The 18,234-nt window shown below is 39.4% G+C and overlaps 1 protein-coding gene across 1 annotated transcript; it reads left to right on the top strand.

The window, feature by feature from the left end:
- Positions 1–988: 988 nt before the first annotated feature.
- On the top strand, positions 989–13,338 carry TMEM30A (transmembrane protein 30A). The gene is made up of 7 exons (XM_027697129.1): positions 989–1,291; positions 6,500–6,616; positions 7,246–7,353; positions 8,414–8,501; positions 8,972–9,115; positions 10,710–10,916; positions 11,812–13,338. Exons 1-7 carry the CDS (start codon positions 1,016–1,018, stop codon positions 12,003–12,005), a joined length of 1,134 nt encoding a protein of 377 aa, XP_027552930.1. The 5' UTR covers positions 989–1,015; the 3' UTR covers positions 12,006–13,338.
- The last annotated feature ends 4,896 nt before the right edge of the window (positions 13,339–18,234 follow it).

The following is an 18,234-nucleotide window of genomic DNA, read 5'->3' on the forward strand; positions in this document are numbered from 1 at the left end:
TATTCAAGCACCTTTCGGATGCAATCCGGTGTGATGTGCTCTAGGATGACCCTGCTTGAGCATGGAAGTTGGACTAGATGACTCTCTGTGGTCCCTTCCAACCTGATCAATTCAATTTACTGCACTGATTCAGTCACACAGTTCCTGACAGCTGACCAAAAGTGGTGGTTAGCATGCACGGCTCCGCTAAGCTCTCACAACTCTCCTGCATTATTACGTCTCTATAGTTGCACTTCTCCATTTTCGACCCATTGGATGCTGCCTTTTACCAGCACCCCTCCCCATGGCAATGGGAGGACGAGGCGCGGGAGAGGGCCCTCCTGGAGCGCTGGGCGGGGTGAGGAGGCTGCGGGCCCAGGCCTCGCCCGGACTATGGGGCACAAGACGGCTGGATTTAACTTTGCCCTGTGTGTAATACAGGAGATCCCTGCCCGGAGCCCTGCCCAGGTCGGCAGCGCCTGCGCGGCCAGCGCACAAAACATTTGAGGACCGACTGAGGGAGCTGAGGTTGTGAGAAAAGGAGGCTCCTGGGGGACCTCATCGCTCTCCACAACTCCATGAAAGGAGGCTGTAGTGGGGTGGGGGTCGATCTCTTCTGCCGTTCCTGCAGTGAGAGAACAAGAGGAAATGGCCTGAAACTGAGACAGGGAAAATTCAGATAAGATATCAGAAAAAAATTTTCACTGTTAGTGTGCTGAGGCATTGGAATGAGCTGCCCAGGGAGGTGTTGGAGTCACCATCCCTGGACGTGTTTAAGAGGCGTCTGGATCTGGCGCAGGGTGCTGCGGTTTAGAGGCTCGGGGGTTACAGTGGTAGTGCTGGGTGGGTGGTAATACCGCGTGACATCGCAAATCTCTCCCAGTCTCTATGATCCCACGATTCCCTAATCCCGCGCTTTAGGGAAGGGCGCGCCCCGTGCGCGTCACCAGCCGCGCGCCTGCCGGCCCGCGCCGCTGCCGAGTGCGCAGGCGCGGTGCCCGGTCACATGTGCGGCGGTGCCGGTGGTGCGGGCGCCATGGCGGTGAACTACAGCGCCAAGGAGGAGGCGGATGGGCATCCCTCGGGCGGTGTCGGCGTCCCGGGCGGCGGTGCCGTGGGCAGCAGCGGCGGAGGGGGGGCCGTGAAGACTCGCAAGCCCGACAACACGGCGTTCAAGCAGCAGCGGCTGCCGGCCTGGCAGCCCATCCTGACGGCGGGCACGGTGCTGCCGGCCTTCTTCATCATCGGCCTCATCTTCATCCCTATAGGCATCGGCATCTTCGTCACCTCCAACAACATCCGCGAGTACGAGGTGCGTGGGGCGGGGGTGCCCGGGCGGGGGGCCGGGCGGGCAGTGCTCTGGGATCGCCTGCTCCAGGCCGTCTGCGCCTCCCGGGAAATCCGGCCCCGGCCGGGACGGGCGGGACCCAGGGGGGTTCTGTGCGGAGCCCACACGGCGCTCGGGCGGTTCCGATCCGGAGTCACGTTCGTGGTTGTCAACATTAGTTGCCCTCAGCAGACACCGAGCTAACGGAGTCACCTCTGCATAGACGATGTCCCTCCTGTCAGCCTTGCCAGTGCTCCCGAGTGAACTTCCGGGGAAGTTACTGCCAACGTTTAATCAATACAGCCCAGCAAGTTTTTTTGTCATTAGTATGTCATCATTGCGGTAGCTTGTGGCCGTGGATTATATATCTTCAAACGTTCCAAAGTAATTTTATTCTCAGGACAAAGCTCTGTGTTGAGTGTTTTGCTGTAATTCTTACGTGCACTGATGATACAACGTTTCAGATGCTCTGTGGAAGACTAGGGTGTCTGGAATAAACCTGGAGTGAGTGACTTTTTCTGATTACACTTAAAAAACTGAGTTGTTTAGATATGATAATTAGTCAGGCTACTGCTGTGAAAAGTTGCTGAACGTTAGCTGGAAGTGGAACTGTATATCACAGATTGATCCATTTGATAACAGAATCACTTCGTGTTGTAAGGAAGGAAACAACTCGCAGGGCTTAGGAACAGCCTTGAGAAGCAAATTGAAGGCTGTGATTAGTTTCTGTGAGGTAACGCGTCCAAGACTGATTGTAGAGAAAAAAGTGTGTAGTTGTTTGTTGGATTATTATGTTGGAGAGTATGAATTTTTGTGGATCAAATCTTTGTAGTTAGAATCATGGAATCATAGAATCAAGCGGGTTGCAAAAGACCTCCGAGTTATTGGAGGTATGCTGCCACTTTCAAATAAGGACTGTTCAAGAGAGTGGCTTAATTAGTGGTAACAATGTGGCAGTGAAGCCCAGTTAACTAAAGAAATCTTGAGGTAGGCAACAAATGGTATTTTCATATTTCTGTTAAAATGGAAATGTTCGAATAAAACTGGTTTCACTTTAATTTTCCTTTTATGTTAAAAACTAAAATTCCAGTCGAGGAGAAAAGTATAAGAGGAAAAAAATAAAGCTGAAGTGTATTTTACAGCATCTAAATTGGTATTTAAGCATACTTTTTGAAAAGAAGTTGCTACTTTTTTGTCAAGTTTTGGGGGTATGATGAACATATGAAAATTGACACAAGTGCCTAGAGAACACGTTGTCCTGGGCATGTAGACTTTTAAATTGTCATGTTATAAATATGTATATTTAAGGTAAATACAATCCCATGTTTTCAGCATGGCACTCATTGGAGAGAAGTAAAAAAATATCCTCGTTAACTCTAATTTTTTGACAAGTGCATTAAACATAGTCATTTCTATAGTAAAGCAGTAGTCTTAGATCATAATGATTGTAAGGTAAATATAATTGGAAAAGTATATCTTGGTTTTCATTATGACTGAATCTGCATTGATCTGTAGGGACAAGAAATGCATCAGAGTTTTGTGAGTCCAAACATGTAAGTGACTTCTTGTGCCTGTATTGCTGCTTTATGCATATACAAAATTTTTATTGACTGTTGTTGCTTAGCAGCTCAGTCATGTACTCCTGGTAAGGTCCAGTAGAAGCCAAAAACTAGCTGCTCCCACCTAATGTTCCGCACAGAAATCATAGGAGAGTTGGGAGCATGACTGAGGCTCCCCTACGCAATCAAGTTGCACATATACAGCAGTAGTAACCAATTGTAGGGGAAACCAGTTGGCAGGTGCTGGCCTTCAGTCCTCTCAGATTTCAGGTTCAAGACTGGAAGAGGTTTCATTTGTTTGTTTTGCTATATGGGTTCACTCTTCTATCATTCCCTCATGTGAAGTTCTCAAAAGTCCAATTGCTAGGCTTTCATGAGGACAGGAGGGACAGAGTCCCTGCCTTCTGGGAGTGTGGTTAGTTAGAATGGGGACACTTGAGTTCTGTTCTCTGATCCTCATATGTGTTTTATCAAGTGCTTATCGAGTGAGATTATCAATCTAAAGGCAGCTGAATTTTGGAAGAAAATAGTTTAAATCAAAAAAGTTTTTACAGTTGCAACAACAAAACATAAAGCATTTTACAGGCCAACATTTTGGCTCTGAACATGAGTGAGGGATGCAGTTTAAGACAGTGCTATCACCTATATGCATAGCTGACATATGTCCCTTCTTAGAATGCTGGCTTTTGTTATAACCTCCAAATGTTATTCACAAATAGCTGTAAATTTAGCTGTAGGAGACAAAACATTTAGAAGCTAAAAGCAGTGACTAAGCTTTTTAAAAAATGTAATCAGGGGAGGAAGCAGAGGTAGTTATTTACATCTACCTCCTAGGCAATAACATACTTCTTAAGTGTGTGTGTGCACATATGCATGTCTGTAAACTTGGAATATTGGAATTGAATAGGATGTGTAATTTATAACCCTGATATACATATTGAAATTAAAGTCACCCTTTCCTGGAACAAGATATTGCAGGCATCACCATCTCTGTGAACTGTTCTGTTCTCATACAGGTACAAGGACTGACCAGCAAAATGTACCTCTTCCATTGATTTCCTATGTAAATGCTCTTGAATTCAAGTGTAGAAGATTTCCAACAGCTTAGGTGTACTAGAATTATAGCATAGTAATGTGTGATAAAAGTTGAGAAATATCCAAAACATTACCCATTTAGAAAAGAGATCTTTGTGCTGTAACTGCTGCTATGAAATGCATAATGGTAGTTAAAAAGCCAGATTGACTGAAGGCATGGCTATGAATGGAGAGCTGGAAGTAAGCAGATTACTGTTGCGCACATCTTCAGCCTTGTGTGCAGTTCTGGAAGCCTCTTCTCAAAAATGATACACAACTTAATAAAACCTACAGAGAGGAACAGCAAAGAGGACCAGAGTTATGGGATGCCTTTTATACAAGAAGTGGTTAAGCAGAGCAAGATAAATATGTGATAGCATATGAAGTCTACAAAATCACAAATGGTTTGGAGAATATGTGTACGCAGCAGTAACATTATTTCTATACTGCAAATGTGTAAATCCACTGACAAAGACATTAACAGCCTGAAAAGCCATTGATGTGGATAAACCCAATGTCATTAAATCAGAGGTTGTTAGGAAGGGCTCATGGTCTGGAGTTGTCATACTTAGCTGCTGGCTGATCCCAGGGGGCACAAGGTGGGGTCAGGTGGGTTCCTGCTGTGGACTCCAAAGTCACTCCTTCAGTTGTCAAAGAGATTTTGTTATTTTGTCAAGAGGTGAAGATGGATACCTTTATCCCTTTAAATAAGCTCTCTGTTGAATGTAACCTGTAAATGTAGATGCAGAAAAAAATACTTTTGTTGGCAGTTACTGTATAGGAAAGCTCTTTTGGATGGCATGGAAGCTGGCAGCAGTCATCAGAAGCACGGTTCTGCTTCAATATACATCAATTTCATGCTCCACAGAATTTAGTCAATTATGTTTTTAGAATTGAAGTATTTAGGTCTTTTGCAACCTTGGAGTTTGTTCTTGATCTGAAACTTTTCCACACATTGGAGAACTGGCTCAAGATACAGGGATTTAATTTCTCTCTAAAGGAAATACTTGCTTCAGCTTACTTTAGCAGAACACACCCGCTCCCGAGTTAGCCTTGAACAAATGAGGTGCATTGTTCATTGCGAGCAGTGGTCTGTCTATCTGCTGTAGCCAAACAGAGCTGTTGAGGGCTCTGCAGCAGTGCTATTTCTAGATCAGCATAAACTCAGAATCTTGTTCAACTGAGGAACAAAGATTATGTGATCTCCCTCTCTCTCTCTGCCAGCTAATAGCTTTTGAAGCTGTCTCGTTTCAGCTAGGCTCATTAGGGTGTAGTCTGGTCTGTCAGAAATCTGGCAGCAGAGCAGATTCCAATAAAAGTGCTGATGGAAGGGTTTCAACTTAATAGATACTGAAAGAATCACAGGAAGAAAGACCTTGAGGAAGATCCAGAGGAAAATAGACTTCATGTGTTTCCTGAACCTTGAAACTGCATGTTTGTTTTAGCTAACCTTAATACGGGTATTAGGACAGATCATAAATCACTAACTCTTGGTAATGCCTTTCACTACAAACATAAATCAGGACAAACCATTTGCAGCAGCCTTTCATAAAACTCTACAGGTGTAGTTTAAATGCTACTGCCATTAAACATTTTTTTTGTCATAATTTGTTATGTATTGCACCAGTCTGAGTCTTAAATTCTAAAATAGGAAGTTCATGCTAAGTATAAAAATATATTGTTTATGGGCAGATGGAAGCTTTCTCCTGCTACACTTGCTGGAGCTACACATGAGAGAGAGCTAATGTGGTCAAGGCCCTTGAGTTAGCTTGGACTGTAGGGTGAGCTCTTGGCTGCTGAGGGTATGTTATGAGTACTGTCCACGTAGCCTGACTGTGCAGATTTCAAATAATGGCTTACTTTTTGGGCTACACTGTTAAAACCAGATAATATTGTATAAGCCAGATTAATACTGATCATCTTTCTTGTCTGTTTACTGGTTATTTTACCATTCCTGCCAAAACAGTATTGGTATCTTAATCTTCCCTATTTTAGAATAATTTTGAGGCATTAAGTGATTTTTTTAATTTGTTTTTAACCTTCTGACTAATTAGGTGGCTAAAAATGGTCAACAAAGCAAGTTTTCTAACACAGATCTTATTAAATACTTAGACTTTTAAAAGCTTTAGCTCTCTGGAAAGCTTGTAAAAGCTGAGATCTGCGTATCATATAGTGTGTGTCTTTGGAAACATTGTGTTGTCTGGAGTGTCTGCTGTTTGTGTTTTGGTGTGGGTTGTTTGTTTGGTTTTTTGTTTGGTTTGTGGTTTTTTTTGTTTTGTTTTGTTTTTGTTTTTGTTTGGTTTTGCCCCAGCAGTAATCTCACCTCAGGGTTAAATTTATTTGAGTCTGAAATCAAGGATATAGTCAGAATCACAAAAACTGTTTACAAAATCACAGAATGGTTAAGGTTGGAAGACACCTCTTGAGATTGTCAGATAGCCCTGAATGGGCTTTTGGTGTTGAGGTGTAATATGATTTCAAAATAAATGCCACAAAAACTCTCTTAATAATTTTTCTTTACTCTCCCATTGTAAATTAATGACTTTTTTTTCTATTACAGATTGACTATACGGGAACGGAGCCTTCTAGTCCCTGCAACAAATGCTTAAATGTGTCCTGGGACAGCACACCACCTTGTACTTGCACCATCAACTTCACACTGGAACATTCATTTGAGGTATGCTGCCCTGTATACAGAGTGAAATTAGAACGATTTATATTATCTCTTTCCTGTTCAAAATGAAAGTTTTATCACTTAAGTATTTTATTTTTTTTCCTATTTTAAAGGATTATTTCTAGTTGTCCTATGAACTTGGACCTGATTTTTGTGTCCCCTTTTTCATTAGAAGGTGTGAGATGTTTCTTAATGCCTCTGTTTATCTGGAAATGTAAAACATTAAATGGAACGCTTGTGTTTTATGTGTTCAGAGTTACCATACAGTGTCATATAGCTGGAGAGCAGATGAGCTATTCCTGCATGATTTACAAAAACCCTGTTCAACAAGAATTGGAAATACCAGATAAGTGCTTTCTAACAAATTGGAGGCAAAGGAGGTTTATGGGTTCTGCGTTGGACAAGACAGGTGTTAGGATTAGTGCTGGTGAATATCATCTAGTTTGTGGGACGTTTATACCGTTCGATTTCAGGCTGCCAGCTTATGTTAGGATAGTACTCTTGTGTACTCATTGTGAAGAAAAGGTTGAGGTCTTACTTCATGAATGTTGCTTTAAACACAGAGTTTAAGAACTTAAAACTGAAGGTTTGTGTGAATGAAAGCCCTTCTTTCCCCGTCTTGCTTTTTGTAGAGCAATGTATTCATGTATTATGGACTTTCCAACTTCTACCAAAACCACCGTCGTTACGTGAAATCTCGAGATGACAGCCAGCTAAATGGAGACAACAGTTCGTTACTTGTAGGTATTCATGCTTGCATATCCATAAGCAACTAACTTCTGACCACTGCATAAATCACCACACAGTATTTAGTTTAATGATAATGAGGTACTAAAATTTTTGCATAACAGAAGGCAACCATAAGGAATTCTGTTTATTGAAAATAACTGTAAAATATTATAAAATTTCATGTTGATCATTTTATTAAACAGACACCAGTGCAGTACTTGCAATCACTTCTCAAATTTGAATAGTTTTAAACTCTCTTGTTGTCTTCTTGTTATCTTGTTACCTGTCTGTACCCGTTCTGTTTGAAGCTTTCATTTTCAACATAAAATAACATTCAGTTACCTAGCATTTGGTTGGGGTATTACAACTAAATATAATTTTTATGGACTCTAGTTCAATATTGAACATCAGCAATATTGGAAAATATCACTACAGTGTATTCTGTTCAAGGCACTATAATGTTTAGGGCTAGACCTCTCCTTTTCCTAATTTTTATGAGGAGTGGAAATAGCAGTCGTGTTGTTGCTCCAGCAAGAATGATTCTCTTCTTTTACCAGTAAACTTTAAAAAGGGGAGAGTTTCAAGAGACGATATTAGATGACTAGCAGAGTTTTTGTGGGGGGCTTTTTCTTCTTCCATTTTGGCATGCTGTTGGAGTTCTTGCAACTTCTTGTGTTTTATGTTATGCTTGGTTTCTTGGTATGGCCTTACTTTGTATAACACTGATGCATATTCAAATAAAACCCTTTAATAAAAGAGTACTTCATGTTGGACAGCTGTTTTTATTAAAATATAAAAGTCCTAATAGCTTCCAAGAAAAGCCTTATTTTTACTATGACCATGATGGCATTCTGACTTTATTCATGTTTTTCTTAGATTTTATTCCTGCTTGTAGGAGAAAAATCAATCATGCTAACTAGCATTGAATGCTGAAATATTTGTAAAGAACCTGACTTGTGAAAAGATTGTTTTGTGGTACGTTTAAGATGTGCACATTAGAAGTACTGTAGTAGAAACCAGGTTAGTTGGATAAACCAGCGCAGACTCATCTGCCTTTTTTCTTTCTATCAGAATCCAAGTAAGGAATGTGAGCCTTACCGCACAAATGAGGACAAACCCATTGCTCCTTGTGGAGCTATTGCCAACAGTATGTTTAATGGTATGGTAACACTGTTAAGTTATCATATAGATGGTTCTCTGATCTAGTGTATGTTTTGTGTTGTGTTGCAAATTATTCTGAGTAAAGACATCGGGGTTTCTTTTGTTTTGAATGAACACATTTTCAATTGTTCAGAATAAAATAAATACCTTTTACTGCTGTTGCTTTTTTCAAAATTGCTATGAGAATTAATTGTATCTCATAGCACACAAGGGATGGAAATAGCTGTTGTGAGAAGCTGCTACTGCTATGGAGTAGAAACATAGATATCATATATGGATAATATGCTGCTATCTGATACACACTGATTCTTATAGAACAGTTTGTGATTGTGGCAGGCAGGTAGTAAATGCCTTGTCCAGTTTTTTTGGTTTTGTTTTCTCCTCGAGGTAATTGTTTCACTGCCTGTCAAGATCATCTATCAAATGAAAGTTTCTTCAGCTAGTTTTCTGATTTGATTTTGTCTTTAGATACATTGGAGTTATACCGCATTGATAATGACACGAGGACTCCGATTACTTTGATTAAAAAAGGCATTGCATGGTGGACAGATAAAAATGTAAAGTTCAGGAATCCTACAGGAGATGGAAACAACTTAACTGCACTTTTCCAAGGTAACAAAAAAAAAAAGTTAAATTTTAAGAATAACAAAACGCTTCAAAGCACATTTTGATTCCAGTGAGTATTGCCTCACTGACATTTTACTGAATGTGCTAATTAAATGGGGTTCTCTGAAGAAATCTAAGCTAAGGACTGCTCTGCTATTTAGAAAAGTTGTCTTTAAGTAACAAAAGCTGCAAGTTTCGGTTTCCTGTGAACGTGTTTGGTTTTAATCTTTACTGTAATCATTAATTATTTTTTTTTAAATTTCTGAATACCTTGAATACTAAAAAAACTGTAATATGTGCACTGCTTGGGTTTAACCTCAGTTGGCAACTAAGCATCAAACTAACTAAAAAAATAATCAAACAACCCCCAGAAAACACAAGAAAGAGAGAGGGAGATAAAACCCAAGAAAAACAAGTAATGCAAAATAAAAGAATTGCTTACCACCATCTAAGTTCCTGAGCAAAGGCAGCCCCCGTACCCACCCATTTGTATTGCTGAGCCTGATGCCACATGGTATGGGATGTCCCTCTGGTCAGCTGGGGTCTGCTCTCTGGTCTGTGCCCCCTGCCGATCTCTCATGGGCCCCCAGCCTCCTTGCTGGTGGGGTGGGGTGAGAAGTAGAACAGGCCTTGATGCTGTGCAAATACTGCTCAGCAATAGTGGAAACATCCCTGTGTTATCAACATTTGTTCCCAGCACAAATCCAAAACATTCTTCCATACCAGCTACTGTGAAGAAATTTAACTTTATTACAGTCAAGACCAGTACAACTGCTATAATGCTTGGATTTAACTTGTAAAGAAATCCTGCAGTTGTTAAATGAAACTCTTCATATGGAGTATTCGTTTAAATGTTTCTACTGCTAAATTGTGCTAAGTTTTCTAAAAAACTGATTCTTTTTTTGTGATTAGAAGGACTGATGTCTCTCATTTGTTAGGTTATATACGATTTGGCAAATCAAAGTTTCCTTTGGCTACTACGTCTGAAAATGGTCTTAGGGCTCTAAAAGCATGTGTGTTTATGCAAGGTATACAATAACTTCAGGTTTAACCTGATGTGGGTTTTTTGCTTAGTCACAGTCAAATTACATGTTGTCAGTGTGATGGCTACCCTTGGAAAAGCAGATACCTTACCCTTATGCAATGTGGAATTGTATTTTCAATAACATTAGCAAAAGCATTTGTACATAATCTAAAATACTGTACACAATTTTACTTGCTCGTGGTTCAGGAAAGGGTGCTCAAACTCTACCATGTGAGCAGAGAAGCTGTTGTCATAATGGAGAACTACCTCACAAAGTAGTGCTTTGAGACTAGACTTCCTAGCTGTATGAATCTGTAGGGAAGGCAGAATTGTTTAAACAAATGGACAGTGCTGTCATTAATTAAACTATTTATTTATAGAAATTACACTATTTAAACTGCAAAATAAAAAGTTCCTAAACAGCCCGGTGTGTTGCAATAGTAATGTCAGCCTGTCTGTAAATACTGTTTAGAAGTTAATATGGCTTTTTGTTATAATAGAATGAATTTTGATGAGCCAGTGTGTTACTCACTCCTGTATTTGAAATACTTTGTTTTGTTTTTTTTTTAATCTTAGGCACAACAAAACCTGTGAACTGGCCCAAGCCAGTGTATATGCTGGACTCAGAGCCTGACAACAATGGCTTTATCAACGAGGACTTCATCGTGTGGATGCGTACTGCTGCTCTGCCAACGTTCCGCAAGCTGTATCGTCTCATTGAAAGGAAGAACAACTTACAGCCTACCTTACAGGCTGGAAACTACTCTTTGGATATTGCATACAGTATCCTTTGAAAAGCCTTTGAAAGCAACTAAGGGCCTTATACCCAGGCATGTATTTGCAAGTTCAGTTTCTTATTACCATCTCTAAAAAAAAGATGGTATTGAGCTGTGGTTGAAAACTGGTATTGAGAGATGGGTAGAATGTTACCATCTTTTACTTCTGGTTTTATGGAAAGTGTAGCTTTGTAGTGAGAAGGAAATCAGATTGCTTGGGTGCTGTAAAGGAAATGACAGAGAAGCATAGAAAAAAAGGAAAAGCAGAGAGAGTTGGTAGCCTAGAAATTTGAGAACTGTAACTTCAGGGTGAAATGACAATATATAATGAAGGGCAGACTGACTTTGGAAGTTGGAAAAATGCCAGAGATGTGGATCACGTGGAGGTCTGTCACTCTGTTTTGGACAAACTAAAGACTAGGTAAAAGTGCAGGAGACTAGACGAGGAGGGTTGTCATAGTTACCAAATTCTTCAAATTCAAGAGCACTGAATGATCATTTTTATATAACTACTGCAGTATTTTCCTTTGCTGCAAAACTGTGGGGACTGCATATAAAATTGAATGAACATAAAGAAAAATTTTGTACTAAAATATATTCAAGAATCAAGATTTTCCTCACTTTATTGAAGCTGCTTTCAAAAGCCCACAAGGTCCTACATTTATTTTTCCCTTAAAAAGGAGTTAACATCTTCTAGTGTGGCAGTTTTCTTGAAGTAGCTGACAGTGCCCAGTTTAGTCTTAGCCTAAAATGAACAGCTAAATGTGTCATATTTGCAGTTCCAGTATTCAAAGGTAGCAGTTTGTATTTGGAACATGAATGAAATGACCCTAAATTGATGTGCCTGACCACATCAAGCTAGGTTTGGAAATTTGCTTCTTGTTTTCCTAAATGTTTTTCAGATTATCCTGTACACAGTTTTGATGGACGAAAAAGGATGATCCTAAGCACCATCTCATGGATGGGAGGCAAAAATCCCTTTCTGGGAATTGCTTACATCACTGTTGGGTCCATATGCTTCTTCTTAGGAGTGGTATTGCTGATCATTCATCACAAATATGGCAATCGAAACACTAGTGCAGACATTCCCAATTAATCTTGCATTCTGAAAATAAATGTACTGCATGTGCATCAAGGCCAGTCCAGAATGGATCCAATTTTTGAAAGAGAAATCTCTGCCTCTGTCACTTCTCAGACCGGGTGCATAATTTTTATCTAAAGCTCCCCTTTCCCATACTGTGGATTAACTCTTGAAAATGACGGGTATACAATTAGCTCTATTGATTGTATCTCTGCCTGTGTCAGAAACAGTTTTTCTGATGTTTGCCTCTAACTGGGCAGGCCACACGATGCATATAGCTCCTGTTCCCTTGATGCATCTGCTGCTTGTTCACATGCTGTGTAATGTTGTTATGATTCAGTACATTTAGATTGTATGGAGAAAGACTGTTAAAAGATACTGTATATTGTTAACTTTCCAGAATTCAGGTGTCAGTGGTGTTGAAAGGAAAAGTCAAGTCTTTAAATTTTTTTTTCAATTTACTGTCTTGTGTGCATGGGCTCTTACATTTCTTGCTGAGATTTTAATATATTTATACAAGTTGTTAAATATTTTTCCTGTGTCCTACCCACTTTAAGTGCTGTGTAAAATTCAGCACTCTGGATTCTTTGTATATTTACTATATATGTGCCTGGCCAGTAAACAAGCATCCTATGAAGATACCAGAAAACCTATTTGTTAATTATCTGCGTGAGTCTCTTAAAAAGATTGTTCTAAATTGGGACGTTTGTTGCAGGTATAATCTGCTTTTTCTAATTTTCTTTTCTTTGAGTCATATCCCATAATACTTTATTTTTTGTGCTTGCTGGTTTTGCTTTTTATGAGCAGCTCCAAGCATTAATCAAGAAGAACCTAAAAGGTTTTTTTCTGTTCACAAATTTGGGTGAATTCCTTGTACTGGGGTGAATTCCTTTTACTGGAGGAGTTTCCTAATTTTCTTAAGGCATATGTATTCTGAGCAGGCTTTGTTGCAAGGGAATTGTATACTTTTTCCTTATTTGGAGTGAACACCACATTAATTTTTTGCGGTGTTAAAGAAGTAAACTATAGAAATTCAAAAGTTGAGATGGCAGTGACCTGTTTTACCTGAAATGCAGGTTTAGCTTGCTGTGAAATGTAATTTAAATATTGCAGTAAGAAGCAATGTGCAGCTTAGTGTCTTAAATGAAATAACAGACGGATTCACCTTTAGGTTAATTAAAAGTTAACTGCAACCTGTAAAATATTAATTTTTGGTGACTTTTTTTTTTAGATGATGCACAGAAACTGTAATGTATATGGTGGAGATCACTTTATATGCAACTAGCTTGATAAAATATTGAGTATATTAAAAGAGACTAATAAATTCTGCAAACCATTTAATAAGAGATTTGGTGTTGTTTTTGAACATATATTTATTTTCATTTGGATGAAAAGACATCATTAAGTGTAAATGCAGTTTTAAGTGAGTTGTGTTTCTGGGATTGTGTATTTTTTACAAAAATTTATGTTCCAATATCCTAATCTATGGGCAGGTTTAAACAAAACTTAATAATTTACCACATAAACACATGACTGGTTTCACTTAATTACTTGTGTAGCCTAACAGTTTACCTGTGTAACTCTGGGTTAACTGTGGAATGGGGCAGCTTTTCCAGTGTCCTAGCTCACTGTAGCTCCATATAATAATTTGTTTGCACAGTACAGTCTGGCAGCACAGGGCTTTCAAATAGTCAGAAGCTTTTAAGGTCTTATTTACAGTGCTGTACCTGTGTTGCTGGAGTTACAGAATACTGGTAATGGAACTTTGTATGTTGTAAGGCAGAAAATTCGCAGAACATGTTAAACTGGCTTCCATCTGTTGATTAAAGCTGCTAGTCCAAAATACAGTGAGTAAGGGGCTGTCTCACAATTACTAGTTATTAAAATATTTTGATTTTTAAACTTTGTGTTTGTCACTTGATGTGCAACTATATTCTGCTTCATTCATAATTCCTATTTTTTCCAAGTGGGAAAGGCTGCTTTTTGTGCTTAAAACTAAAACCAAAGTTTTTTTCTGTCTTCACCTTATAATATTTTTCAATGCCTTACATTTTTTTACTGACTACAGCTGTCAGTGCATCTTTGATCTTTTCAATTAAATGCACCAGGGTGAGAATTGCTGTCTGGTTTTTGTTGCAATTAAGTGGGTTCTCTGAGAGCCTGTAGCAGCAAATACATGGGACAGTGTGCCCACAGAGCTTAAAATGCTTAATGTAAGTCAAATTTGTAAACTCTTCCTTCAGTCATGGCCATTTGTCTTGGTGTCATGTTGATAACTATGGAGATCCTTGGAATTTGTGTTTCTTACAAGTTGCCCATATGTCACATGTTCAAAGGTGAAACCACAACATCTCTGTCTGATGCTTCTCAGGGCAGTGTCACTCTCCTAATGTTCAGTGTCATGTGTCGAATCTGGATTTGACCACCAGTGACCTGCTTCTTCACTGGTGTCCTTCACAGGTATTCACTACCAAGCTTCAGAAGTACCAAGAGCAATACCTCTGCTTTCAGAGTGCCCACACTGAGTGCTTTCTGAGCCTTACCCAGCTGAGGTAGTGCCCACAGTGTGAGAGATTATAAACTTTCTGGAGGCTGTTGCTGTTATGAGAGTCTTGCTTATAAAATGAGCCTTTCCTGGAGACAGTATTTTGGGGAAGTAGGATTTGTCCTCAGTGTATGCAACAGCTCTCCAGACCAATTCCCTTGTGTGAGAGCAGTTTCTTCTATTTTCTTGTAAAAATCTGCGTCCCTGTAACAAAGCAGATTGTCATCTCAGATGTTTCTTTAACTGCATCAAACTATTTGGGGAGCTGACAGTTGTGTTTTGCTCAGTCAGAGGGAAGAGTTCCCAGTTTATAATTGAATTGTGAAGGATCCTTCACAGCCTTTGCCTCTTTTCAGTACACTGGTACTGAAACTAGGTTCAGTAGCTAGTTCCAAGTTCAGTACTAGGTTCCCAGCAGCATGGTTTTTCTTTAATTATGAATATTAAACCTTGAAGGATGTAAGTCTTTTTTTAATAGAAGTCTCTGAGGGAGGAAAGGTCATGACAGTCAGGTCAAATAACATCTGGAAACACATTATCTGCTCGAATCCATCAAATAGAGCAAAGAACTGGGCTGGTTGGATTGGATTCACAAGAAGTGTTATTGACTGCATCCTTCTCTCAGATGCCTTACTTGCAGTGGGAAAAAGAGTTACAATATCAATAAACAGCTTGACTTGAAGTGAGTGCCTGGTGGAAAAATGTGACTTGTGTCTAAAGCAGAATGTACTTAATGTTAACCATTACTTAAAAAGAGAAGTTACTGGAATGCAACTGCTGAAGACAAAGAACAGTGCATAACCACAGAGTAATCTGATCTTCAAAGTTCCTGTGACAAGACTATGCTTTCTGATCTTGCCAGAAGACATGACCTATCCTTGGTACTACATCAGTTTGTTTTGGTAACAGTTCAATAGCAAACCCAACATAAAAAAACCTCCAACATTCTCAAATGTTCCACATACTGAATACTTGTCTGTATTGAACAACCTGCCAAAAATTCTCTCTTTCAAAGTAGAAGAAAAAACTGAAAGTCTAAGACAATTTTATTCTTGCTTCTTAGCAATGTGGCCGGTTTATGGAAAAGACTGCTTCTGACAGTGTGAAAATGGACTCTTGAGGTAGAAAGCAAGCCCAATTGCGAGAAGTTCTTTTATTGTAGTAGTAGTAAATTTTCCTCAGTTCAGCAGAAGTATTTCAATGTAAAAATACCCTGTGTTCTAGCTCACAGAATCTGTTCTGGTTACCATATTTTTTCTGTGCCTAAATGTGAAGTCTAATTTTACTTCACAGTTTTAATTAAGACTAAAGTCCATTATGAAATAGCCTGATAGCAGGTCCTTACATGACCTGAGTCTCAAATAAGAAACATCCTCAGCCTGTGTTTAATAAATAAATAAAGTAATACTGTCCATTTGCATTATACCAACTGCTGCTACAAACTCTGAAGTTGGAGGATTATCTTTCTCATTTCCTGTTGAGGATGAAATAAAGAGGAATAAAAGCATAAGTCAATCATTATGGAAGCTCAAGAAGTTTTTTTAAAAAATAAATAAATTCAAAGAAAATAGGTGGAGCTCTATCTCACTGGACCCTGATTTCAGATAAAGATCACATAAAATAAACAATTTGAGCAAACAGAACACCAGAGTTAGGTGCAAGTTTAATTGAATTTTTACCTAAGGATTGTGCCTAAATTTTGCAAAATAAAATGTTGAGATGATTTAAGTAGTGTTAGAGGGCCAGGAAGGGAATTAATGACCTCATTAATTCTATTGTGAAAATGGGGAAGACTGGACTGTGATAGTCTTGGAAGAAATGAAAATGTGATTGCCTCAAGGCTTGCCTGCTGAGGCCTGGCATTATGTGATTGAAGTTAGTGTATGCTTTACAACAGATGCTTGTAAACTTCAGAACAAATCTTTGTTCTTTCTGTCAGCAAGTTCTTTTAATGCAGTTTCAGTGTATTGTACAACTCAAAGTAACTTGGCTGTAAAATGGATGTATTAAGGTAGAATACAGCATGTTTTCTCTCTTGGTACACAATGTAGCTTTTAAGTGGGTTAGTCAATTACTTGGTTTGGTGGAAAAACCCTCAGTTTAGCAGGGTTTACATACCCTTCTATCATTGGTTTAAGGGGCAAAACATTTTTTTTATGATGAATGCTTTTTAACAGCTAGATTAACAGCCCTGTTACTGTTTAACAAGGAGTTTTCATAAACAATTTTGTTATTCTTCAATGCAATACATTCAGTTAGGAAAAAGCAGTCTGAGTTTGTTTCTAGGGAAATATCCTCACCCTGAGGCAGTAAGTTGCCATTTCTCTTTCCCTCAAGTTTCATTTCTTCATAAATTAGTCAATACTGAAGACACCAGCTGTGCTTGCTCTGACCAGTCATCACGTAGCTTTGATTGGTACGTAACTCACACGCCAAGCTTTTATATGGTCTTTCGCTTGTAAGATTTGTTTTGACAGACAGTATCCCTGAGGCTTAAGTTCAGACAAATCAGAAAATGGTCCACAGAGCAGAAATTAAAGAATAATAATTTCTCTGTGGATATGATCCTTTTGCCAGTATCTAAATACAACTAAGTGTATGAAGATCAGAATAAAACATTGTATACACTCATAAGAGGAAAGGTTGTAGGAGAAATGAATGGAAATCTGTCTTGCAGTGTTTATGTATTTTTAAGTGTTATTCTGTGATAGCACTGCTTTAGCGTTTGAAAACTATTTGTTAAATAACGCATCCAAGTTCCTCCTCTGTTACAACATGTATTTCTCCATGACAATGCTTTCTAAATGCATTTTTAATATTCTGCTCAGCTAAGACTATACCTAGAAATACTTCTTCATCTTTGCATTTTTAGTTTCTTTCTGGGACAGCTGTGCTTTTGAGATATGATCCTTGTCATTTCCATACTAGATTGAACGCTAATTTGCTGCGTTTGACACACGTTATTCATCATGAGGTTTGGCATCAGTGCAAAAGCAGTGTAATGCTAAAAACTAAGTGCACTGCAACTGCAGCAAAGCCACGAAATAGTGTTCCCAACAGCATCGTATTTCAGCATAAGGCTGAAGCATGAGAAGATGCAATTGTGGTGTTGGATCTGCAATGCAGGAAAAACACAAGCTTCTCAGATCAGTTTCTTGAAGGGCAAATAGATTCTTCCTTTAGAATCAAATAGGTTTGCATTTACAAGTCTGGTATTACTTCACTCTACGTAATTATATACTGTGAAACATGAAACTGAAGTTGTTTTTGTTTGTTTGTTTTTTTCCCACATGCAGAGTACTCGGTATCGCTGCTATGTACGGAGTTTCAGGCCCTGGGCAGGTACACGGCTTAGTTTGGGGTTTTCTGTGGGTAATGGCTCAGCAAGGGGATGCCACATCGATCCCACGGGTGTAAGACCCACTCACCTGGGTCGGCCCCAGGCTCTGCTTAGCTCAGTATCCTGCCTCTAGTGGCGGCCAAAGGGAATGTCGGGCGAATCCATATGAACTGCCGCAGCCCGTGGTGCTGCTCTCATAGGACACGCATCCAGCCCTCTGCGGATATTAAACTTTTCAATGAAAGTTCGCTTTAAATTCTGTATGTAGCGGCTCTGGGGGACATTCCATAGATTTCCCGAAGTGCTCTCGCTGTGTTCAGTGAGGAAACGCTCCTGCCGTGTGCCCGCCCGAGCGCCTC

The sequence above is a fragment of the Neopelma chrysocephalum genome, unplaced genomic scaffold, assembly GCF_003984885.1.
Source record: "Neopelma chrysocephalum unplaced genomic scaffold, ASM398488v2 Primary Assembly neopelma1_23b, whole genome shotgun sequence".
Lineage (NCBI taxonomy): Eukaryota > Metazoa > Chordata > Aves > Passeriformes > Pipridae > Neopelma > Neopelma chrysocephalum.

Bases quoted from the DNA above. Each gene is read 5' to 3' on its own strand.
- TMEM30A (XM_027697129.1), top strand. From the start codon at position 1,016: ATGGCGGTGAACTACAGCGCCAAGGAGGAGGCGGATGGGCATCCCTCG. The intron at 8,502-8,971 runs GTATGGTAACAC...TTTTGTCTTTAG, and splicing joins TGCCAACAGTATGTTTAATG to ATACATTGGAGTTATACCGC. The intron at 9,116-10,709 runs GTAACAAAAAAA...TTTTAATCTTAG, and splicing joins CTTAACTGCACTTTTCCAAG to GCACAACAAAACCTGTGAAC.